This window comes from Macaca nemestrina, chromosome 6 (genome assembly GCF_043159975.1).
Source record: "Macaca nemestrina isolate mMacNem1 chromosome 6, mMacNem.hap1, whole genome shotgun sequence".
Taxonomy (NCBI): domain Eukaryota; kingdom Metazoa; phylum Chordata; class Mammalia; order Primates; family Cercopithecidae; genus Macaca; species Macaca nemestrina.
This window is the reverse complement of record NC_092130.1, coordinates 45,731,529-45,755,846: the sequence shown is the minus strand read 5'-3', so window position 1 is coordinate 45,755,846 and position 24,318 is coordinate 45,731,529. Positions and strand designations below refer to the sequence as shown.

General features: G+C 42.4%; 1 protein-coding gene and 1 non-coding gene across 3 annotated transcripts in view; one reads left to right on the top strand and one right to left on the bottom strand.

Annotated features, from left to right (window-relative positions):
• The window catches only part of LOC105467255 (SEC24 homolog A, COPII coat complex component), an 81,600-nt gene that overhangs the window by 8,569 nt on the left and 48,713 nt on the right, over positions 1–24,318 (top strand). For both annotated transcript variants that reach the window (XM_071098435.1, XM_071098437.1), the window contains exons 2-8: positions 2,574–3,041; positions 8,632–8,805; positions 12,772–12,849; positions 16,812–16,972; positions 17,242–17,414; positions 18,835–18,937; positions 22,453–22,579. In XM_071098435.1, coding sequence (XP_070954536.1) covers positions 2,574–3,041; positions 8,632–8,805; positions 12,772–12,849; positions 16,812–16,972; positions 17,242–17,414; positions 18,835–18,937; positions 22,453–22,579 — 1,284 coding nt within the window. The remainder of the gene's footprint in view (positions 1–2,573; positions 3,042–8,631; positions 8,806–12,771; positions 12,850–16,811; positions 16,973–17,241; positions 17,415–18,834; positions 18,938–22,452; positions 22,580–24,318) is intronic.
• LOC112424135 (U7 small nuclear RNA) lies at positions 3,188–3,247 on the bottom strand. The gene has a single exon (XR_003014806.1). It is a non-coding gene; the product is annotated as a U7 small nuclear RNA (small nuclear RNA).

The window sequence follows — 24,318 nt, the reverse complement described above, 5'->3', positions numbered from 1 at the left end:
CTCCTGAGAAACTAGGTCTACAGGCGTGTGCCACCACTCCTGGCTAATTTTTTAATTTTTAAATTTTTTTTTGTAGAAATGGAGTCTTGCTATGTTGCCCAGGCTGGTCTTCCACTCCTCAGCTCAAGTAGTTCTGCTTTGGCCTCAAGTGTGCTGGGATTACAGGCATGAGCCACCATGCCCAACCTCTATACCATTTTAACAGGGGAAGGGTGGGGTGGGGGAAAGGACATTTACTGGAAAATAGACTTATAGGAAGGATAAATGGACTCTTAGAATAGATATGATAGCTTTGTGATGATGTCTGTTTAGGTGTGGTATGGATATTTCTCATCTCAGGTCATGAGTCAGATTGATATCTTTCCTGGTTTGCCCCTGGGAAGTAGATTATGACAATTGAGTTCTTTTGGAAGTCTCCGTTTTAGGCAGATAAGAGATTTTAGAAACTCAAATGCTGTCTGCTTAAAATGATTTTTTATGCCATAGTAGTGTATTCTGGACCCCTTCACAATCACTGACCCATTATTATTTTTATTTATTTATTTATTTAGAGACAGAGTCTCGCTCTGTTGCCCCTGCTGGAGTGCAGTGGCACGATCTCCGCTCACTGCAAGCTCCGCCTCCTGGGTTCACACCATTCTCCTGCCTCAGCCTCCCGAGTAGCTGGGACTACACGTTCCCGCCACCACGCCCGGCTAATTTTTTGTATTTTTAGTAGAGACGGAGTTTCACTGTGTTAGCCAGGATGATCTCAATCTCCTGATCTTGTGATCCGCCTGCCTCGGCCTCCCAAGGTGCTGGGATTACAGACGTGAGCCACTGCGCCTGGCCTCACTGACCCATTGTTTTGATGGGCTACTTAGTAATGACTTCAGAAGTTAAAAAAATTTTCCATTCAGTGAACGTGTCATTATATATTTATTACTACACTTTTTGTGAACTGCTTGCAATTGATCCATATATGATTTTCACATAGTGGGGAGGGAGGTCAGAAAAAAATATTTCATGTAATAGTTACTCACAGTATGTCTATGATAGTGACTACCACAAAACAAGTTCTTTTGTATCTGTCTTCCTGCCAGTTGGCCTTATGACCTCATACTCTTTTTTTTTTTTTTTTTTTTTTTTTGAGACAGGAGACAGGGTCTCACTTTGTCACAGAGGCTGGAGTGCAGTGGTGTGAACACAGCTCCCTGCAGCCTTAACCCCCTGCACTCAGTGATCCTCCTGCTTCAGCCCCAAGTAGCTGGGGCTTACAGGCACGTGCCACCGTGCCCTCCTAATTCTTACATTTTTTATAGAGACAAGGTCTTACTATTATGTCCAAGCTGGTCTTGAACTCCTGAGCTCAAGCTATCTGCCCACCTTGGCCTCCCAAAGTGTTGGGATTATAGGTGTGAGCCACCATGCCTGGCATCTTTTCATCTTTATTGACCTGTCAAATTTTTGCTTATTTTGTACATTTTGGTGGTATTTGGCTTTCACTTGGCTATACCTGGCTTGAAGGCACCTCTTTAGCATATTAGCTTGTGATAAGATTGTAAATACAACCTGTTTGCTCATGCCTGTAATCCTAGCACTTACAGAGGCTGAGGCAGGAGGATTACTTGACCTCAGCAATTTGAGACCAGTCTGGGCAACATAGTGAGTCTCTGTCTCTACCAAAAAAAAAAGTTTAGTAGGCATGGTGGCGCATGCCTGTAGTCCCAGCTTCTCAGGAGGCTTGGATGAGAGGATCGCTTGAGCCCAGGAGGTCAGAGCTGCAGTGAGCCACGATTGTGCCACTGTACTCCAGCTTGGACAACAGAGTGAGGTGCTGTCTCAATCAATCGATCAATAAGTAAGTAAATAAATAAAATTGTAATACAAATATGAAACTAGGCCAGGACATCTTGTGGCAACATTGGGCTGTGAGATGGCCTATTTTTATCCAAGCGACCCAACATATGCTTATACATTAATTTTTTACAAATGTTTTCATTTATTCAGATATCTCTGTATTCACTCTGTTACTTGCTACTGTTTAGTCCATCTTTTTTTTTTTTTTATCATCCAGGCTGGAGTGCAGTGGTGTGACTTCGGCTCACTGCAGCCTTGACCTCCTGGGTTCAAGCGATCCTCCTGCCTCAGCTCCCCAAGTAGCTAGGACTACAGGTGCACACCATCAAGGCTGGCTACTTTTTGTATTTTTTATAGGCATGGGGTTTCACCATGTTGCCCAGGCTGGTCTTGAACTCCTGGGCTCAAGCTATCCACCTGCCTTGGCCTCCCAAAGTGCTGGGATTACAGATGTGAGCCACTGCGCTGGCCTTCATTGTGGTTTTCATTTGCATTTCTGTTATGACTGATGATGTTTGTATTTCTCTAATGACTGATGATGTTGAATGTTTTGGCATGTGCTTATTAGCTATCTTCTTTGGAGGTATATTTGAATGTCTATTTAAGTCCTTTGCTTATTTTTTAATTGGGTTATGTGTTTTTATTGCTGACCGTAAGAATATATGTTTTACTTTATTTTTTAAAGTCTTGCTATATTCATTGGTAAGACTAATTTGTCCTCCTTTTATTGGAAGGTCCTGTCCAAAATGCATTGCTGTCTTCACAAGAGTCAGTGAGCCAAGGATACAATTTCCAGCTTCCAGGATCCTACTCTCATCCAATACCAGCAAAGACTTTGAATCCAGTCTCTGGACAGTCTAACTATGGTGGTTCTCAGGGATCTGGGCAGACTCTTAATAGACCATCTGTGGCCTCTAATCCAGTGACACCTTTGCTTCATAGTGGTCCTGCTCCCCGAATGCCATTACCTACTTCTCAGAACTCATGTACTACACCAATGCCTTCTAGTAGCTTTCTTCCTGGAGCCAACCTGCCACCACCTTTGAATTGGCAATATAACTATCCATCCACAGCCACACAAACAAACCATTGTCCTCCTGCATCATCCCAACCAACTGTATCTGGAAATACAAGCTTAACCACAAATCATCAATATGTTTCTTCTGGATATCCTTCACTTCAAAATAGCTTCGTAAAGTCAGGTAGTATTCTTATAGAAGTGCTTAAAATGTAGAAATGTGAAACTTCTGCTTATTTAGATATTTGAAATAATACTTGAAGCCTGAAAACCATATGGAAAATAGGACTTTTAAAATTATTAGTAGTTTTTTGTTGTTGTTTTTTGTTTTTCGGCTTTCCAGCAAAAACCAGAAAGCCTGCTAGACAAATTAAGTAAGCTGTAACACTCATTAGTAGTTTTTTTTTTTTCTCTTTTTTTTTTTTTTGAGATGGGTCTTGCTCTTTCACCCAGGCTGGAATGCAGTGGCACAATCTCAGCTTACTGCAACCTCTGCCTCCGGGGTTCAAGTGATTCTCCTGCCTCAGCCTCCCCTGGGACCACAGGCGTGACCAGCATGCTTGGCCGATTTTTGTAATTTTAGTAGAGATGGGTTTTGTGGTTTGTTTGTTTGTTTTTTTTTTTTTTGAGACAGAGTTTTGCTCTTTTCGCCCAGGCTGGAGTGCAATAGTGCAATCTTGACTCACTGCAACCTCCATCTCCTGGTTCAAACGATTCTCCTGCCTCAGCCTCCCAAGTAGCTGGGATTACAGGCACTCGCCACCACACCCAGCTAATTTTGTATTTGTTTTAGTAGAGACAGGGTTTTACCATGTTGGCCAGGCTGGTCTCCAACTCTTGACCTCAGGTAATGCGCTGGCCTCTGCCTCCCAAAGTGCTGGGATTACAGGCGTGAGCCATTGCATCTGGCTGATAGCTGGGTTTTCATAGAGATTGTGTTGAATCTGTACATCAGCTTGAGGACAAAGCTACATATTATGTATTCTTAGACTGACTTTGATCTTTTTATCTTTTAACCTCAGTGTTTGGTTGGACTTTTCCTTTTTTGCTATTAAAATCAGCAAGGTGTTATACTTTTTTTTTTTTTTTAACACTTTTTTTTTTTTACACAGTCTTACTGTGTAGCCCATGCTGGAGTGCAATGGCATGATCTCGGCTCACTGCAACCTCTGCCTACCGGGTTCAAGCGATTCTCCTGCCTCAGCCTCCAGAGTAGCTGGGATTATGGGATTACAGTCATGTGCCACTGCACTTAGCTAACTTTTTGTACTTTAGTAGAGATGTGGTTTCACCATGTTGGCCAGGCTGGTCTTGAACTCCTGACCTCAGGTAATCCACCTACCTCAGCCTCCCAAAGTGCTAGAATTACAGGTGTGAGCCACCACGCCTGGCCATATTTATTTATTTATTTATTTATTTATTTATTTATTTATTTTAAGACAGAGTCTCACTCTGTCTCCCAGGCTGGAGTGCAGTGGTGCAATCTCGGCTCACTGCAACCTGTGCCTTCCGGGTTCATGCCATTCTCCTGCCTCCGCCTCCCGAGTAGCTGGGACTACAGGCGCCCGCCAACACGCCTGGCTAATTTTTTGTATTTTTGGTAGAGACGGGGTCTCACCGTGTTAGCCAGGATGGTCTCGATTTGCTGACCTCATGATCCACCCGCCTCACCTCCCAAAGTGCTGGGATTACAGGTGTGAGCCACTGCGCCCAACCCCAGCCACATTTATTAACATTAGTAGTATTTCTTTCAAAAGCATTTAAAATTATGTATTGGGATCTTCAGGTTGATGCTTCTCAGCAGACATCCTCAAGTTTATGAACTAGTGAAGGCTTCCAAGTGAAATACTAATATCAATAGTTAGCTTTTTAAATTCATGTGTGTTTATATGGCATATACTCCATCAGGCTTAGTAAATTGTTAATGGGTGAAACTTTATTTTTCCAAGCCTTTGATCAGACATTGGCCCTGGTGAATGCATTTTGGCCTTGTAAAGATTAAAGTTGCTTCTAGAAACTTAAGTTTCTTTGTGGAAATCTTCTGACCTGCAATTACTAGAGCCAAAATCCTTCATGTTACTTTTGTTCTAATTCATTTGATACCATGAGTGAGCATCAGTCACTTGAAATGAATGAATGTGGTGGCACATGTAAATCATTTGAATGAATGAATATGTAGTCTCAGCTACTTGGGGGACTGAGGTGGGAGAATTGCTTGATCTCAGGCATTTGAGGCTGCAGTGAGCTATGATTATGCCACTGCACTCCAGCCTAGGTGACAGAGTAAGACTCTGTCTAAAAAAAAATTAAGTGTTAAAAAAATGTTATCCGTATTATTTTCCAGGCTCTATCAAACTTTTATATCATTGTCTGTTTTTCTGTTTTGCTTTTTATTTTTTAGAGATAGGCTGTCTCTCTGTTTCCCAGGCTGGAGTGCATTGGCGCAATCCTAGCTCACTGTTGTCATCAAACTCCTGGACTCAAGCTATCCTCCCGCCTCACCTCCCTGAGTAGGCATGTCACAGTGCCTGGCTAATCTTTTGTTCTTTATTTTTTTGTACAGACAGGGTCTTACCCGGTCGCCCAGGGTAGAGTAGGGTGGCACGATCATAGCTCACTTAACTGCAACATAGCTCACTGTAACTGTTGACTTCAAGCGATCCTGCTGCCTGGAATTCCTAAAGTTCTGGGATAACAGGTGTGAGCCACCTAGCCAGGCATGCATTATCTTATTTAATCTTCATAACAATCTCTTAGAGTTCTAAAGTATAAGACTTGAGTAATTTGCCCAAAGCCACAATAAAGTAGTTTGGGAAAACATGTATTTAAAAACTAAGGGCCAGGCATGGTAGCTCACACCTATAATTCTAGCACTTTGGGAGGCCGAGGTAGGAGGATCCACTTGAGGCCAGGAGTTCAAGACAAGGCTGAGCAAAATAGTGAGACCCCATCTCTATTTTTTGTAAATAATTTTATTTAAAAATAAATAAATAAAAACTATTTAAGAGTAGGTATAGCTTCTCTTAAAAAGGTACATTATCAATAATCTGAAATTTCTTTAGCTATAATTGAAACCCTCAGAGTACCTTGTCTCCACTACAGATTTGGTGAGAGAAACATAAATAAGTGCTGAGGCTGGGCGTGGTGGCTCACGCCTGTAATCCCAGCACTTTGGGAGGCTGAGGCGGGTGGATCACTTGAGGGCAGGAGTTCAAGACCAGCCTGGCCAACATGGTGAAAACCCCATGTCTACTAAAAATACAAAAATTAGTCAAGCGTAGTGGCACGTGCCTGTAATCCCAGCTACTCAGGAGACTGAGGCAGAAGAATTGCTTGAACCCAGGAGGCGGAGATTGCGGTAAGCTGAGATTGCACCACTGCACTCCAGTCCGGGCGACAGAGCGAGACTACATCTCAAAAAAAAAAAAAAAAGTGCTGAAACTTATGAAAGAAGGGGAAATAAAAACGTATAAACTAATAAAATGAGCCCAAAAAATAACCTTTTTTCTCATTTGAACCTTCAAAGAACCTTCAAATTGCTCGTTTTTTTTTGTTTTTCCAACTCATAACTGATGGTTGATACCTGATAGTCTGGTATCAAAACTGTGAGTATCTAGGTTATACTAAGTTTTTGATTCATATATTAAATTTTCCTGAATTTTTTTGATAGGCCACCTTTAAACATCATTACACTCATTTAGGGGCTGAGATGGCAGACTCTGAAACTCTAGCTATCGGTGTCATAAAAATTATTCAACTTAAAAAAATGTTCATTTTATGAAATATATGATTATCTGTTCAAAAACAGTCTTCTAAAAACTGTGAAAATCTCTGTACGTTTACTTTTATTCTGTTAAACATTAGGTTGTCAGTTGTTACATCTTTTTGGCCAGATGTATCTTACATTCTTGTTCATGCTGAGTTGGCAATGTACCTTGCCCCTTTGTTCCTTTGACTTGTCTATACTGCCATAGATATGTGTGACCACTTCTTTGATAAGGGAGTTACGTGGCAATAATCTTTGTCTTCAGTTTTGTCAACAGGCACTGATAGTCTTGTTAGCAGTTGTAAGATTCAGTGATAGGCAATTTTTCTTTTTTTTTTTTGAGATGGAGCCTTGCTCTGCGCCCAGCCTAATAGGCAATTTTTCAACTTGATACTGGAGAATTTAACAGTATTGGTGAAACATTTTGAAAAATTTCAGGCCGAGCGCGGTGGCTCACATCTGTAATCCCAGCACTTTGGGAGGCCGATGTGGGTGGATTACAACGTCAGGAGTTTGAGATCAGCCTCCAGCCTGGCCAATATGGTGAAACCCCATCTCTACTAAAAATACAAAAATTAGCCAGGTGTGGTGGCACGCACCTGTGGACCCAGCTGCTCCCAGAGGCTGAGGCAGGAGAATCGCTTGAACCCGGGAGGTGGAGGTTGCAGTGAGCCGAGATCGCGCCATTATACTCCAGCCTGGGGAACAAGAACAAGACTTCGTCTCAGAATTAAAAAAAAAAAAAAAAGTGTTCCTTCTGCCTCGGTCTCCTAAAGTCCTGGGATTATAGACATGAACCACTGTGCCTGGCCCCATATTTTTATTTATTTATTTTGAGACAGTTTCGCTCTTGCTGCCTAGACTGGAGTGCAGTGACGAGATCTCAGCTCACTGCAACGTCCGCCTCCCAGGTTCAAGTGGTTCTCATGCCTCAGCTTTCCAAGTAGCTGGGATTACAGGTGCCCACCACTACGCCTGGCTAATTTTTTGTATTTTTAGTAGAGATGGGGTTTGACCATGTTGGCCAGGCTTGTCTTGAACTCTTGACCACAGGTGATCCACTGTGCCTGGCCCGGCCCTCTATTTTTAGTCTCACTCTAAACTTAGTTGACGTTAATGGAACAAACTATGTTGGTAAACAAAATTAACAAAATATTACAAAATTAATAACATTAAAATTTTATTCATGTTAATTTGTACTAGAATATGTCACATGGCCTATTGAACCTAATGAGCAGTTAATGAAAAGTTAATAAACAGGGCTGGCCACGTACAGTGGCTCACCACGCCTGTAATTCCAGCACTTTGGGAGGCCAAGACAGGAGGATCACTGGAACCCCGGAATTCAAGATCTGCCTGGGCAACAAAATGAGACCCCCATCTCTATTATATTAAAATTTAAAGTAATAATAATAAAAACAAACAGGGCAATGTATCTACTCTAGAAGTGATTTAATCCAAATTTTATATTTACTCTGCTTTAATAATTGACAGGTAAGAGGCCTGGTAGGGGAGAGTTAGAAATTTGTAAAATATGGGGCGGGCACAGTGGCTCACGCCTGTAATCTCAGCACTTTGGGAGGCCAAGGTGGGCAAATCACCTGACGTCAGGAGTTCGAGATGAGCCTGGCCAACATGGTGAAACGCTGCCTCTACTAAAAATACAAAAAATTCGCTGGGCATGGTTTCGCATGCCTATAGTCCCAGCTACTCAGGAGGCTGAGGCAGGGGAATCTCTTGAACCCGGGAGGTGGAGGTTGCAGTGAACTGAGATAACGCTATTGCACTCCAGCCTGGGTGACAAAAAAAAAAGAAAGAAAAGAAATTTGTAAAATATGCATGTAGATTGAAAAATATTATAAATTTAGGAAGTTGACATGTTTCTGGTAACTCTTTGGTGATTATAATTTAAATGTAAGTTTAGAAGTTACTCAGCTTTGGTAAAAGGCTGGTTTTGGCCATAGTCTTGAGTTTTTAAGTAACGTGTGAAAAACTGATGTTTCCGTAGGTTCTTCTGTACCTCCCTTAGTGAATCCACCTCTGCCTACAACTTTTCAACCAGGAGCTCCTCGTGGGCCCCCTCCAGCTGGAGGCCCACCCCCAATAAGGGCCCTCATGCCCCAGACATCATCATATAGAGATGTACCCCAGCCCTCATTTAATTCGGCTGTCAACCAAGAAGGTAAGTGAACCAAGAAGCAAAGTCAAGTCCTCGAGTTTTGACTTAGGGTAGAAAGATGAATATTAGCTGAATTCTGTGCATTAAAATCACATTTTTTCCAGAAAATCTAGTTTTGGTTAGGGATGGGCTACAGGAATTTACAATTTAAAGTTCCTCAGGAATTCCATTGCCATCCCCTAGACTGTGACTACCATTGGGAGAAAAGCTTTTAGCGTTTTGTTACTTTTTTTGTTGCTATGCAGATTTTTAAAAAATCATGGCTATAAAGACAGCTGGCTTTTGGAGGTGCATGCAAGAGAAGAATTACTACTTTTCTTGACATGACATTAGAATGTTAGAAATATCCTTTTAAAATATTGACCCTTGTCATTCAAGATGTATTTTGATTGCCACTATTATTGTAAATGTTAACACATACTTATGAAACTAAATAAAAGTCATTTATACAAGCAGTGGAAAAAATACAAGCTTTTGAAGTTTGATTTTCCCCTCCCTGGAATCAATGTCAGCTACATGTAGTTTTATATAAGTAAAATATTTTAAAGCATCATCTTGGGATGTAATGGAAATAAAAGTGTTCATTTAAATAAGATATTTTGTAAAGTAAGAAATTTGATTTTAGGCTGGTTGCAGTGGCTCACCTCTGTAATCCTAGCACTTTGGGAGGCCAAGGCGGGTGGATCACTTGAGGTCAGGAGTTTGAGACCAGCCTGGCCAACATGGTGAAACCCTGTCTCTACTAAAAATACAAACATTAGCCAGGCGTGCTGGCATGTGCCTGTAATCCCAGCTACTTGGGCGGCTGAGGCAGGAGAATTACTTTTCATTTTAGCAGTAATATAATCATTGCTGCAAGATGTAGAAATAGGGAAGCAGATGAGGGGGTAAAAACATTGCCCATATTCTACTACTGAATACAATCAATATTATCATTTTTGTGTTTTCTTCTAGCATTACATTAAGTATTGTAAGTAGGGAAAAGAATAATGCTAGCATTGAGTAACAAGGCCAGGCGTGGTGGCTCACGTCTTCAATCCCAACACTTTGGGAGGCCGAGGTGGGCACATCACCTTAGGTCAGGAGTTTGAGACCAGCCTGGCCAAGGTGGTGAAACCCCATCTCTACTAAATATACAAAAATTAAGGTCAGGTGCGGTGGCTCACGCCTGTAATTCCAGCACTTTGGGAGGCCAAGGTGGGCGGATCACCTGAGGTTAGGAGTTCCAGACCAGCCTGGCCAACATGGCAAAACCCTGTCTGTACTAAAAATATAAAAATTAGCTGGGCATAGTGGCAGGCGCCTGTAATCCCAGCTACTCAGGAGGCTGAGGCAGGAGAATCGCTTGAACCTGGGAGGCGGAGGTTGAAGTGAGCCAAGATGGCACCATTACACTCCAGCCTGGGTGACAAGAGTGAAACTCCATCTCAAAAAAAAACCCACAAAATCCAAATTAGCCAGGAATGGTGGTGGATACCTGTAATCCCAGCTACCTGGGAGGCTGAGACAGGAGAATGGCTTGAACCCATAAGGCACTCCAGTGTTGCCCATTGATTGCATTCCAGCCTGGGCAATAGAGCAAGACTCTGTCTCAAAAAAATAATAATAATAATAAATAAAAATACAAAAATTAGCCAGACATGGTGGCATGTGCCTGTAATCCCAATTATTCAGTAGACTGAGGCAGGAGAATCACTTGAACCCGAGAGGTGGATGTTGCAGTGAGCTGAGATCACACCACAGTACTCCAGCCTGGGTGACAGAGTAAGACTCAGTCTCAAAAAAAAAAAAAAAAAAAAAAGGAACAGAATGATGAGGCATTGTCTCATTGGTTGCCACAATATTACTTTGAAAATCAAGTCACAATAAATATTTAAATAAGAAAAAAAAATTTAAAGAGATACAGTTTACTCTGTCACACAGGCTGGAATGCAGAGGTGCCATCATAGCTCACGAAAGCTGCAGTCTCCTGGGCTGGAACTACAGGTGTGTACCACCACACCCAGCTACTATTTTATATTTTATTTTATTTTATTTTATATGTTATGTTACGTTACGTTACGTTACGTTACGTTACGTTATGTTATTCATTTTTGAGACATAAGTCTCACTCTGTTGCCCGGGCTGGAGTTCTGTTTTCCAGGCTGGAGTGCAGTGGAAGAATCTTGGCTGACTGCATCTTCTGCCTCCCAGGTTCGAGCGATTCTTGTGCCTCAGTCTCCTGAGTAGCTGAGATTACAGGCATGTACCACCACCCCTGGCTAATTTTTGTATTTTCAAGTAGAGACAGGGTTTTCCCATGTTGCCCAGGCTGGTGTGAACTCCGGAGCTCAAGTGATCTGCTGCCTTGGCCTCCCAAAGTGCTGGGATTACAGGTGTAAGCGTCCACACCTTACCTACATTTTTTAACAACTAAAAATAATTCACAATATGCTCAATGTTTTTGTTTCTGCTAAAAGTTTTACTGTGATTTTCTGTTACAAATTCATGGCTAAAGTCATGTTGGTCTTGAGAACTGGAAAGAAGTTACTGCCTAACCATTAAATTTATCTACTTCGTGTTAATACGGTCATTGAAGTTAGCAGTTTTGTACTTAGGTGCTAGAGGTTAATACCATTCACTGAATTTAATTTCTTCTATTCCTGAATTAGAGCTCATACTTTGTAGAGGTAACTGGAAATAAATATTTAGTTCTCATAAACAGATGTCCCTGGCATTTGTCTTTAATCCTGTATAATTTTGGGAGAAGAGATGTTAAGATGTTAGTTCTATTTTAGTGGTTGTCCTCTGGACTTAAAGCAGTTGTTCTAATTCATTTATATCATCTTCAAATTAATTTTGGATTCTACTCTCTTTGTTAGATATTTTGAAAATAAGGGCTGGGCACGATGGCTTATGCCTGTAATCCCAGCACTTTGGGAGGCCGAGGTGGGCGGATCATGAGGCCAAGAGTTTGAGGCCATCCTGGCCAACATGGTAAAACCCTGTCTCTACTAAAATACAAAAAATTAGCCGGGCGTGGTGGCACGTGCATGTAGTCCCAGCTACTCGGGAGGCTGAGGCAGGAGAATCCCTTGAACCCAGGAGGTGGAGGTTGCAATGAGCTGAGATCGCAACACTGCACTCCAGCCTGGGCAACAGAGCGAGACTCCATCTCAAAAAAAAAAAAAAAAGAAAAGAAAAGAAAGTAAGGTCTTTGTTCCTCATAATTTTACTTTCTTTTTTTGTTTGCTTTTTGAGATGGAGTTTCACTCTGTCGCCCAGGCTGGAATGCAGTGGCACAATCTTGGCTCACAGCAACCTCTGTCTCCCAGGTTCAAGCAATTCTTCTGCCTCAGCCTCCTGAGTAGCTGATTACAGGCATGTGCCACCATGCCCAGCTAATTTTTTTTTGTATTTTTAGTAGAGACAGGGTTTCCCCATGTTGGGCAAGCTGATCTCTAACTCCTGACCTCGTGATCCGCCTGCTTTGGCCTCCCAAAGTGCTGGGATTACAGGCGTGAGCCACTGCACCTGGCCTCTTTTTCTTTAGGTAGTTTTGATTTTGATAATTTTTTTTTCATTGTGTACGGCTCCTTAGAGGTTTTTAATGCAGCTCTCACAACTGCTGAAATCTTTCAGATGGTACATAATTTTACAAACTTCATAAAGAGCCATCTTTTGCTAGAAGTTATTCTGGTGGAGTAGGTTTTGAAAAAGCCTTGTTATTTGGGCCTTTGGCTTAGGTACAATGCAAGGTGAAAAAAGACTCTTTCCAAAGACTCATGTTTCCTTTCCCTGAAGTTCCAGCTAAATTACTTGAAACTATTGTATATGTAAAAACTTGGATTTTTGATGTTGTTAATAGGCTGTAGTTTTAAATTATTTGTTGTTTAGAAAATTATTTAAAATTTTGGATATTAGTTCAAATCATACAGAGATTGTAATAATCATTCTAATTAAAATCTTGTTGATGAACTTCCTTCTTAGGTATTACATCAACTGCCAATAACGGATCTATGGTGGTCCACAGTAGTTACGATGAGATTGAAGGAGGTGGCTTATTGGGTGAGTTGCTATGAAAGTTTTTTTTTTAATCTCTTTTTTCTAATTATAGAAATAATATGTGGTACTTGTATGAATATATAGGAAACTAAGAAGGAAACTTCATGATCATGTAGCCATACATACTATTAACTTATTTATTTATTTATTTTTTTTTTGGACACAGGGTTTCACTCTGTTGCTCAGGCTGGAGTGCAGTGGTGCAATCATGGCTCACTGCAGCCTTAGTCTCCTGGACTCAAGCAGTCCTCCCACCTCAGCCTCCTGAGTAGCTGGGACTATAGCCATGTGCCACCATTTCCAGCTTTTTGTTTTTGTTTTTGTTTTTTGAGACTGAGTCTCACTCTGTTGCTCAGGCGGGAGTGCAGTGGCAAGATCTCGGTTCACTGCAGCCTCTGCCTCCCGGGTTCAAGTGACTCTCCCGCTTAAGCCTCCCAGTTAGCTGGTGTTAGAGGCACCTGCCACCACACCCTGCTAATTTTTGTATTTTTAGTAGAGACAGGGTTTTACCATGTTGGCCAGGCTGTTCTCTAACTCCTGACCTTAAGTGATCTGCCCGCCTCAGCCTCCCAAAGTGCTGGGATTATAGGCATGAGCCACCATGCCCAGGCCCTGGCTAATTTTTGTTTTTTTGTTTTGTTTTGTTTTGTTTTGTTTTTGAGACAGAGTCTTGCTCTGTCACCCAGGCTGGAGTGCAATGGCCAGATCTCGGCTCACTGCAAGCTCTGCCTCCCGGGTTTACGCCATTCTCCTGCCTCAGCCTCCCGAGTAGCTGGGACTACAGGCACCCGCCACCTCGCCCGGCTAGTTTTTTGTATTTTTTAGTAGAGACGGGGTTTCACCGTGTTAGCCAGGATGGTCTCGATATCCTGACCTTGTGATCCGCCTGTCTCGGCCTCCCAAAGTGCTGGGATTACAGGCTTGAGCCACCGTGCCCGGCCTAATTTTTGTATTTTTTGTAGAGGCAGGGTTTCACCGTGTTACCCAGGGTGGCCTTGAATTCCTGGGCTCCAGCAATCTGCCCATTTTGGCCGCCGAAAGTGCTGGGATAATAGGCGTGTGCCGCAACATCTGGCTCTACTATTTAACATTTTTTATTTCTATGCGTTAGATTTTTTTGTTAAGTTTTTCTTCTTGTCAGGATTGGGATCATGGATTTATTATTAGTATGTTTTGACTATAGAGTACTTTTAGGATTTTTTTTCTGTCACCCAGGCTCAAGTGCAGTAGCACCGTTATAGCTCACTGCAGCCTCAAACTCCTGGGCTCGTGTGATCTTCTACCTCACCCTCCTGGAGTAGCAGTGACTACAAGCATATGGTACCATGCCAGGCTAGTTTTTTATTTTTGTAGAGATGGGGGGCTGGGTCTCGATATATTGCCTGGGCTGGTCTCAAACCCTTGACTTGAAGAGATTCCTCCTGCCTTGGTTCCCCAATTTGCTGGGATTACAGACATGAACCACCTCACACGGCCCATTTAGGAATTTTTTTTTTTTTTTTTTTCCTGAGATGGATTCTTGCTCTGTCATCCAGGTTGGAGTGCAGTCGTGTGATCCTGGCTCACTGCAACCTCCAACTCCCTGATTCAATCGATTCTTCTGCCTCAGCCACCCAAGTAGCTGGGATTACAGGCACGTGCCACCACGCCCAGCTAATTTTTGCATTTTTATTTTTATTTTTATTTTTATTTTATTTTTATTTTTTTTTGAGACGGAGTCTCGCTCTGTCGCCCGGGCTGGAGTGCAGTGTCCGGATCTCAGCTCACTGCAAGCTCCGCCCCCCGGGTTTAGCCATTCTCCTGCCTCAGCCTCCCGAGTAGCTGGGACTACAGGCGCCCGCCGCCTCGCCCGGCTAGTTTTTTGTATTTTTTAGTAGAGACGGGGTTTCACCGTGTTCGCCAGGATGGTCTCGATTTCCTGACCTCGTGATCCGCCCGTCTCGGCCTCCCAAAGTGGTGGGATTACAGGCTTGAGCCACCGCGCCCGGCCAATTTTTGCATTTTTAGTAGAGATGGGGTTTAACCATGTTGGCCAGGATAGTCTTGATCTCCTGACCTTGGCCTCAATCCACCTACCTTGGCCTCCCAAAGTGCTGGGATTACAGGTGTGAGCCACCTCACCCTGCTGGAGTGCAATGGTGTGATCTTGGCTCAGTGCAAGCTCTGCCTTCCGATTCACACCATTCTCCTGCCTCAGCCTCCCGAGTAGTTGGGACTACAGGCTTCCGCCACCAAGCCCGGCTAATTGTTTGTGTTTTTAGTAGAGACGGGGTTTCCCCATGTTGGCCAGGATGGTCTCGGTCTCCTGACCTCATGATCCTCCCACCTCAGCCTCCCAAAGTACTGGGATTACAGGCGTGAGCCACCACGCCCAGCTGCTAGGATGTTTTAATTAAAGTTGTTTTAAATTAAAATTTTAGTCTGAATACAAAACTTAGTACATGATATGAAAGTAAATTAACTATTCTTTTGTTTTGTTGGGTTTTTTTTGTGTGTGTGTGTGACAGAGTTTCCCTCTGTTGTCCAGGCTGGAGTGCGGTGGGCACAATCTCAGCTCATCTCGCCTCCTGGATTCAAGCAGTTCTACCACCTCAGCCTCCCAAGTAGCTGGTACTACAGGCGCATGCCACCACATACCCGGGTAATTTTTGTATTTTTTGGTAGTGATAGGATTTCACTATGTTGGCCAGGCTGGTCTCGAACTCCTGACCTCAAGTGATACGCCCACCTCAACCTCCCAAAGTGCTGGGATTACAGGCATTAGCCACCACACCCAGCCGATATGAAAGTAAATTAACTGTGCAAACTAGTTTTTGTGTCTACTACTATAGTATAAAATATTAACTGGTATAAATCTATTAAGAAGATTTTTGGCCAGGCACAGTGGCTCATGCCTGTAATCGCAGCACTTTGGGAGGCCAAGACAGGCGGATCACCTGAGGTCAAGGAGTTTGCGACCAGTCTGACCAATATAGTAAAACCCATCTCTACTAAAAATACAAAAATTAGCTGGTGTGGTAGCACGCCCTGTAGTCCCAGCTACTCGGGAGGCTGAAGCAGGAGAATCGCTTGAACCCAGGAGAGGGAAGTTGCAGTGAGCTGAGGTTGTGTCACTGGATTCCAGCCTGGGCGACACAGTGAGACTCCATCTCGAAAAATAAAATAATAAATAAAATAAAATAGATTTTAATCATTGCTATTACTTTGTTACTGGTGTTTGTCTTATTTTACAAAGTTGATAAATGAAAGTATTAAATTATCCAAAGAATTTTGGAGTTATAATACCTATACTTTATTAGATTTATGTGTTGATTTAAAGCATTCTGGGCCAGGCGTGGTGGCTTATACCTGTAATCCTAGCCTGGACAACATAGTGAAGTCCCGTCTCTACAAAACATACAAAAACATTAGCCAGGCCGGGCGCGGTGGCTCAAGCCTGTAATCCCAGCACTTTGGGAGGCCGAGACGGGCGGATCACGAAGTCAGGAGATCGAGACCATCCTGGTTAACACGGTGAAACCCCGTCTCTACTAAAAAATACAAAAAAAAAATTAGCCGGGCGAGGTGGTGGGCTCCTGTAGTCCCAGCTACTCGGGAGGCTGAGGCAGGAGAATGGCGTGAACCCGGGAGGCGGAGCTTGCAGTGAGCTGAGATCCAGCCACTGCACTCCAGCCCGGGCGACAGAGCGAGACTCTGTCTCAAAAAAAAAAAAAAAAAAAAAAAAAACATTAGCCAGGCATGGTGGCACATACCAGTCGTTTCAGCTATTTTGGAGGCTGACACAGGAGGATCACTTGAGTCTAGGAGGTTAAGGCTGCAGTGAGGTGTGATTGTGCCACTGCACTGTAGCCTGGGCGATAGTGAGACCCTTTTTCAAAAAAAAAAGTTGTTTGTTTTTTTTTTTAAATAAATGAATCAAGTATTCTGGAGTATAAAATAGAACTTAAAAGTTACCTTGTTTCTAGCAACACCACAGCTTACTAACAAGAATCCCAAAATGAGCCGAAGTGTTGGATATTCATATCCCTCCTTACCGCCTGGTTATCAGAACACAACACCACCTGGTGCAACTGGAGTGCCACCCTCTTCCTTGAATTACCCAAGTGGGCCACAAGCCTTTACTCAGGTAAACTTTTTGGGATTTTCTTTAACCTATTTCTCCATTTGGTTTAAACTGTATACACATGAAGAAAGTTTTAGGTAGATATATTATACATTTTTATAACCAATTCGAATAATAATGGATATTTCATAAAGCCTTTGTCTTTATACATCTTTCCAGAACCAAAAGATTGGCCAAGAGATCTAGATTGCACTTTTGTTATTTACAGAGAAATTAATCACTTCCCTACACACTTAATAAAAGTTACTTACTTTGAAATTATATATCTGTAGACTCCCTTAGGTGCTAATCATTTAACCACAAGCATGAGTGGATTAAGTCTACGTCCAGAGGGTCTAAGAGTTGTCAATCTTCTTCAAGAAAGAAACATGCTTCCGTCAACACCTTTGAAGCCTCCAGTTCCAAATTTACATGAAGACATCCAGAAACTCAACTGTAACCCAGAGTAAGGCTTCAGATGTGACATTGTGCATATCCGGAAAGTTTTCTAGCTTATTATGGGGGCACATCAGGTGTTATGAATAAGCTGTACAAATTATTAATTTATGAAAGTTCTGGATACAGAAGATAGAACTCTTTTTTTGTTTGTTTTTTTGAGACAGTCTCGCTCTGCCGCCTGGGCTGGAGTGCAGTGGCGCAATGTCCGCTCACTGCAAGCTCCGCCCCCAGAGTTCATGCCATTCTCCTGCCTCGGCCTCCCGAGAAGCTGGGACTACAGGAGCCCGCCAACACACCCAGCTAGTTTTTTTGTATTTTTAGTAGAGACGAGGTTTCACCATGTTCGCCTGAATGGTCTCGATCTCCTGACCTCGTGAGCTGCCTGCCTCGGCCTCCCAAAGTGCTGGGATTACAGGCGTGAGCCACTGCACCCGGCCAGAACTCTTTTTTATTTATTTATTTTTTTTTTTTGAGAGGGAGTCTCACTCTGTCGCCCAGGCTGGAGTGCAATGGCCTGATCTCGGCTCACTGCAAGCTCCACCTCCCGGGTTCACGCCGTTCTCCTGCCTCAGCCTCCCAAGTAGCTGGGACTACAGGCGCCCACCACCACACCCAGCTAATTTTTTGTGTTTTTAGTAGAGACGGGGTTTCACCATGTTAGCCAGGATGGTCTCGATCTCCTGACCTCGTGATCCACCCGCCTTGGCCTCCTAAAGTACTGCGATTACAGGCATGAGCCACCGCGCCGGCCCAGAACTGTTTTACTTGTTTACTTAATAGAGATTTGAAAAGTCCTACCTCAAGAAATAGAGATGTAACTCCTGAACTGATTTTTTTCTTATCGGCTCTAATGAGATTATGATACTCATTTTCATTATGGTGGTTACATTCTTTCTTCAAAATCCAAAGCACAGGGATTTGATTCTACATAATCCTTTATTTGATGTCATTTAAAATTAATTTCATAACAAACATAATACCTTTTCTTCCTAAAAACTTACCATAAGCTTAAATGTGTGTGATCAATAATTTCTGATAAATTAAATTTGGTACCTTTACATTGTATTTAGAATCTTCAGCAAAACTGAACTTTTAAATAAACTTTGCAATTTGGGCCATCACCTAAGTTTAATTTAATTCCAGTGTCAACTAGGCTTACAAAACAAAAAATAAGTCATTTGATAGTTTAGACTGTTTTACACACAAGCCAAGAAGAGACTATATTTTAGTTATATAATATAATCATCCACTCTATTTCTGCATAGGACTTAGATTTAAATATTTAAATAGGATAAAATTTTAGAGACTCTATTGAAATATTTCATCTGTAATCTGATCCAGTATTAAAATGTATACCTTTTAAAATTTTGTGGTTGTTCAAAAATAATCATAGCAGCAACTGATGCATACTCTTTACTTTGATATAGGTTATTTCGATGCACGCTGACTAGCATTCCTCAGACGCAGGCCTTATTGAATAAAGCCAAACTTCCTTTGGGGCTGCTGCTTCATCCTTTCAAAGACTTAGTGGTATGTTTCTTTTCTTTTCTTTTCTTTTCTTTTTTTTTAGACGGAGTCTCCCTCTGTCACCCAGGCTGGAGTACAGTGATGCAATCTTGGCTCACTGCAACCTCTGCCCTCCATGTTCAAGTGATTTTCCAGCCTCAGCCTCCCTAGTAACTGGGATTACAGGTGCCTGCCACCGCACCTGCGTAATTTTTGTATTTTTAGTAGAGACAGGGTTTCATCATGCTGGTCAGACTGGTCTCGAACACCTGACCTCGTGATCCACCCACCTTGGCCTCCCAAAGTGCTGGGATTACAGGCATGAGCCACCATGCCTGGCTCTTTTTTTTTTTTTTTTTTTTTCTGAGATGGGGTCTCACTGTCGCCCAGGCTAGTGTGCAGTGGTGAGATCTCAGCTCACTGCAACCTACACCTCCCAGGTTCTGGCGATTCTCTTGCCTCAGCTTCCTAAGTAACTGGCATTATAGGCACCTGCCACCACACCCAGCTAATTTTTGTATTTTTAGTAGAGATGGTGTTTCACCATGTTGGCCAGAGTGGTTTCGAACTGACCTCAAGTGATCTGCCCACCTCCCAAAGTGCTGGGATTTATAGGCGTGAGCCACTGCACCCAGCCTCTTTAGTGAAAGTAAATGTCTTTTGTGAAAAATATTCTTGGTGGTGAAAATTTTCTGCAATGATGCAAGAATTACATATAGAATTGGTTTGATCTATCTTTAGGAAGTCGATGATTGACAGATTACTTACAATTCAACCAAAAATTTTATTACTAAACACTTTCAAATACTAGATAAAGTAAGTATATTGCTGGAAAATTCAAAAAGTGCTGAATAGAATAGAGGTACTGAGAGAAACTAAATAAATGAATCATACTATTTTAATAGGTCGTGAATTATTTACCCATTAAAGTACTTTACCCGAGTCTCCCCCATTCTGCTTTCCTTGGAGTAAAATTTGTTATTTTAAAAAGTAGTTTTAAGCTAGAGAGGGTGGCTCATGGCCTGTAATCCCAGCACTTTTGGAGGCCGAGGTGGGAGAATTGCTTGGGTCCAGGAGTTCAAGACCAGCCTAGTCCTGGCTACTCGGGAGGTTAGGGTGGGAGGATCACTTGAGCCTGGGAGGTTGAGGCTGCAGTGAGACATGATTGTACTACTGTACTTCAGCCTGGGTGACAGAGTGAGACCCTGTATCCAAAAAAAAAAGTTATTTCAAAAGAGAAAAGAAGCTGATCTACCTTTGTCCTAAAGCTCTGTGGCCACATACTCTTGAGGATTGCTGACTTTCCCACAAGACACCTTCTTTTGGTGACAGGATTTTTTTGGTGGTGATAGAATTTTATTGCCTGTATTGATTTTTTTTTTTTTTTTTTTTTTAAAAGAAGCAGAGTGTTAACTATGTTGCCCAGGATTGGGTATGCGATTCTTCTCTTTAAAAAAAATAGATAAAGGCCAGGTGCAGTGGCTCACACCTGTAATCCCAGCATTTTGGGAGGCTGAGGCGGGCAGATCACCTGATTTCAGGAGTTCAAGACCAGCCTGGCCAACGTGGTAAAACTCATCTCTACCAGAAATAGAAAATTTAGCCGAGCATGATGACGCACATCTATAATTCCAGCTACTGGGGAGGCTAAGGCAAGGGAATTGCTTGAACCTGGGAGGTGGGAGGTGGAGGTTGCAGTGAGCCAAGATCCCACACTGCACTCCAACCTGGGCGATAGAGTGAGACTGTCTCAAAAAAAAAAAAAAAAAGATAAAGATACATATAAATAAATAAAACCTTTTTTTAAAGATGAGATGCTATGTCACTTTGTTGTCCAAGGCACTAGCTCTCAGTTAAGTTGATCAGTATAAGCAAAAACATTTCTTTCACCTGTCTTAGGATTTCTGGTAAATCAAAACAAATCTCCCCACATCTGATAGTCTTACAAAGACCCTTCCCATGTATTTACTGTCATTTATTTATTTATTTATTAGAGCCCGGGTCTCTCGTTGTCACCCAGGTTAGAGTGCAGTTTCATGATCATAGCTCACTGCAGCCTTGAACTCTTGGGCTCAAGCAGTCCTCCTGCCTCAGCCTCCAGACAGAGTAAGTGGTACTGTAGGCACTGGCCACTATACCCAGCTAAGACTTTAGAACTTTTAGTATGTAGGATAAACTTTAGGAGCGTAATTCCAATGTTTAATTGATTATTTAAATTAACCTCACCTTACTTCATTATGGTTGAGAACTAAGTAAGCTTCTTAATGTAACATCAACAAACTTTGTAATAGTTTCATGGGTCATATATTTTAGAATGTTGATTTTTTTTTCTTTGCCATTCATGCCAAAAGTATATTGTAAATTTACCATCTTGGTTTTATTTTTTTAACTTATTATTTATTTAAAAACTTTTTTTTTTTAAATTTTTTGGTAGAGATGGGCTGTTGCTGTGTTGCTCAGGTTGGTCTCTAGCTCCTGGCCTCAAGTGATCCTCCTGCTTTGGCCTTCCAAAGCACTGGGATATTTTTATTTTTTTCCAAGATGGAGTCTTGCTCTGTTGTCCAGGCTGGAGTGCAGTGGTGCGATCTTGGCTCACTGCAACCTCTGCCTCCCGGGGTTGAAGCAATTCTCCTGCCTGAGCCTCCCGAGTGGCTGGGATTATAGACACCCATCACGACACCCAGCTAATTTTTGTATTTTTAGTAGAGACGAGGTTTCACCACGTTGGTCAGGCTGATCTTGGACTCCTGACCTGATGTTCCACCCACCTTGACCTCCCAAAGTGCTGGGATTACAGGCATGAGCCACCATGCCCGGCCTATTTTTATTTTTAAAATAGAGAGAGGGTCTAACTTTCTTGCCGAGGTTGGTCTCAAACTCCTGGCCTCAAGTTATCCTCCTGCTTCAGCCTCCCACCAGAGTGCTGGGATTTTAGACATAGGTGTTAGCCACTGTGCCTGTCCTGCTATTTTGGTTTTGCAATGTGAGTGTTCCATGAGAAAAAAAATACTTTTTAAATTTTTATTTTATTTTATTTTTTGAGACTGGGTCTTGCTCCATTGCCCATGCTGGAGTGCAGTGGCTCAATCATGGCTGCAGCCTTGACCTCCCAGGCTCAAGTGATCCTCCCACTTCAACCCAACTCACCACACTGGGCTAATTTTTTATATCTTTTGAGAGGGTCACATTTCACTATGTTGCCCAGGCTGGTCTCAAACTCCTGGCCTTAAGCAGTCCTTCCACCTTGGCTCCCAAAGTGCTCAAATTATACATGTGAGCCACTGTGCTCAGCCAATAATTTTTTTTTTTAAGACAACTTTTAATGAGAATGGTCTTGGAGCAAAATCGTAGGGTTTAAAAGTAATACATTTCAACTACATGGTTTTTGTGTATGGCAGTTTAGATACATCTTGTACTCTAGGTTTTCTCTAAAATGATAATATCCCAACAGTTATTTAGACAGGATGGATTCATGCTTATATTTTCAACATGATGATTATTGCCTTTAATCTGTTTAAATTTAATTCTTTTTTTTTCAGCAATTGCCTGTGGTTACCTCCAGTACAATTGTGAGATGCCGTTCATGCAGGACATATATCAATCCTTTTGTCAGCTTTCTTGATCAAAGGAGATGGAAGTGTAACTTATGTTATCGAGTCAATGATGGTATGGGATGCTTTTTTGAAACATTTAAACATTTCTACTTGCATTGTAGGGAAATCAGATGATACAAATGTGCAGTTAAAAAAAAAAAAAGAAAACTTTTGTTTACCTGTAGTCAATCCTTCCACTCAGAAAACTATGGGTAACTTTTTTCTATGCATTTATATTTATAAATAAATTTAATTATTTACTTTTTAGGCAAAAAATAATGATAGTATTATATGGATATCCCATTTTTACATTGTATTGGGTATATAATAAGTGATATATTTCATGGTATTACTTAAGCCAGTAATTTAAGAAACATTTTTATGTAGAAATTGTCCCATGCCTTTTCTCTAGGGTGAAAGAAAATAAGTCCACAAAATAGCTGCCCAATTCATTCACTGCTGAATGAAGGGAGGTGGGCAGTGCTGGAAGATTAGTTAATGTAGTTTTCTCAGTAATTGAGGAGGAGATTTCTCTCAGTAACTATGTCGCAGTTTTTATTTGAGGAATGTAATGTAATCAATAGGGTTCTGTTCAGATTAGAGAAGGAAATGGGTATGCCAGTATCCACAGTGTCTGTTTGGAAGATTTGAGAAATAGAGGAATATAAGAGTTTTGTTTTTGTTTTTGTTTTTGAGATGGAGTCTCACTCTGTCATCCAGGCTGGAGTGCAGTGGCGCGATCTTGGCTCACTGAAACTTCCGCCTCCCAGGTTCAAGTGGTTTTCCTGCCTCAGCCTCCTGAGTAGCTGGAATTACAGGCATCCACCCCCACGCTCGGCTAATTTTTATATTTTTAGTAGGGGCGGAGTTTCACCATGTCAGCCAGGCTGGTCTAGAACTCCTGACCTCAAGTGATCTGCCCGCCTCAGCCTCCCAAAGTGCTGGGATTATAGGCGTGAGCAACCACACTCAGCCAATAGTTTGTTTTTGTTTGTTTTTGAGACGGAGTCTCACTCTGTCACCAGCCTGGAGTGTAGTGACACGATCTCAGCTCACTGCAACCTCTATGCCTCCCAGGTTCAAGCAATTCTCCTGCCTCAGCCTCCTGAGAATACACCGGCCCTGGCCAGGAGTTTTTTAAAGCCAGTTTTATTGGCTGGGCACGGTGGCTCACGCCTCTAATCCCAGCACTTTGGGAGGCTGAGGCAGGTGGATCACCTGAGGTCAGGAGTTCGAGACCAGCATGGCCAACACGGTGAAACCCCATCTTTACTAAAAATACAACAATTAGCTGGGTGTGATGGCGGGCACCTATAATTCCAGCTGCTTGGGAGGCTGAGGCAGGAGAATCGCTTGAACCCAGGAAGCAGAGGTTTCAGTGAGCCGAGATCATGCCATTGCACTCCAACCTGGGCAACAGAGCGAGACTCCATCTCAAAAACAAACCAAACAGAGCCAGATGCAGTGGCTCACACCTGTAATCCCAGCACTTTGGGAGGCTGAGGTGGGTGGATCGCCTAAGGTCAGGAGTTTGAGACCAGCCTGGCCAATGTAGTGAAACCCCATCTCTACTAAAAATATTTAAAAATTAGCTGGGTGTGGTGGTAGGCGCCTGTAATCCCAGCTACTTGGGAGGCTGAGGCAGGAGAATTGCTTGAACCCGGGAGGCAGAGGTTGCAGTGAACTGAGATTGCACCATTGCACTCCAGCTTAGGCAACAAGAACAAAATTCCGTCTCAAACAAACAAACGAGCAAAACTCTATCTCAAATGAACAAACAAAACAAAACAAAAAAACAGTTTTATTGTTTGT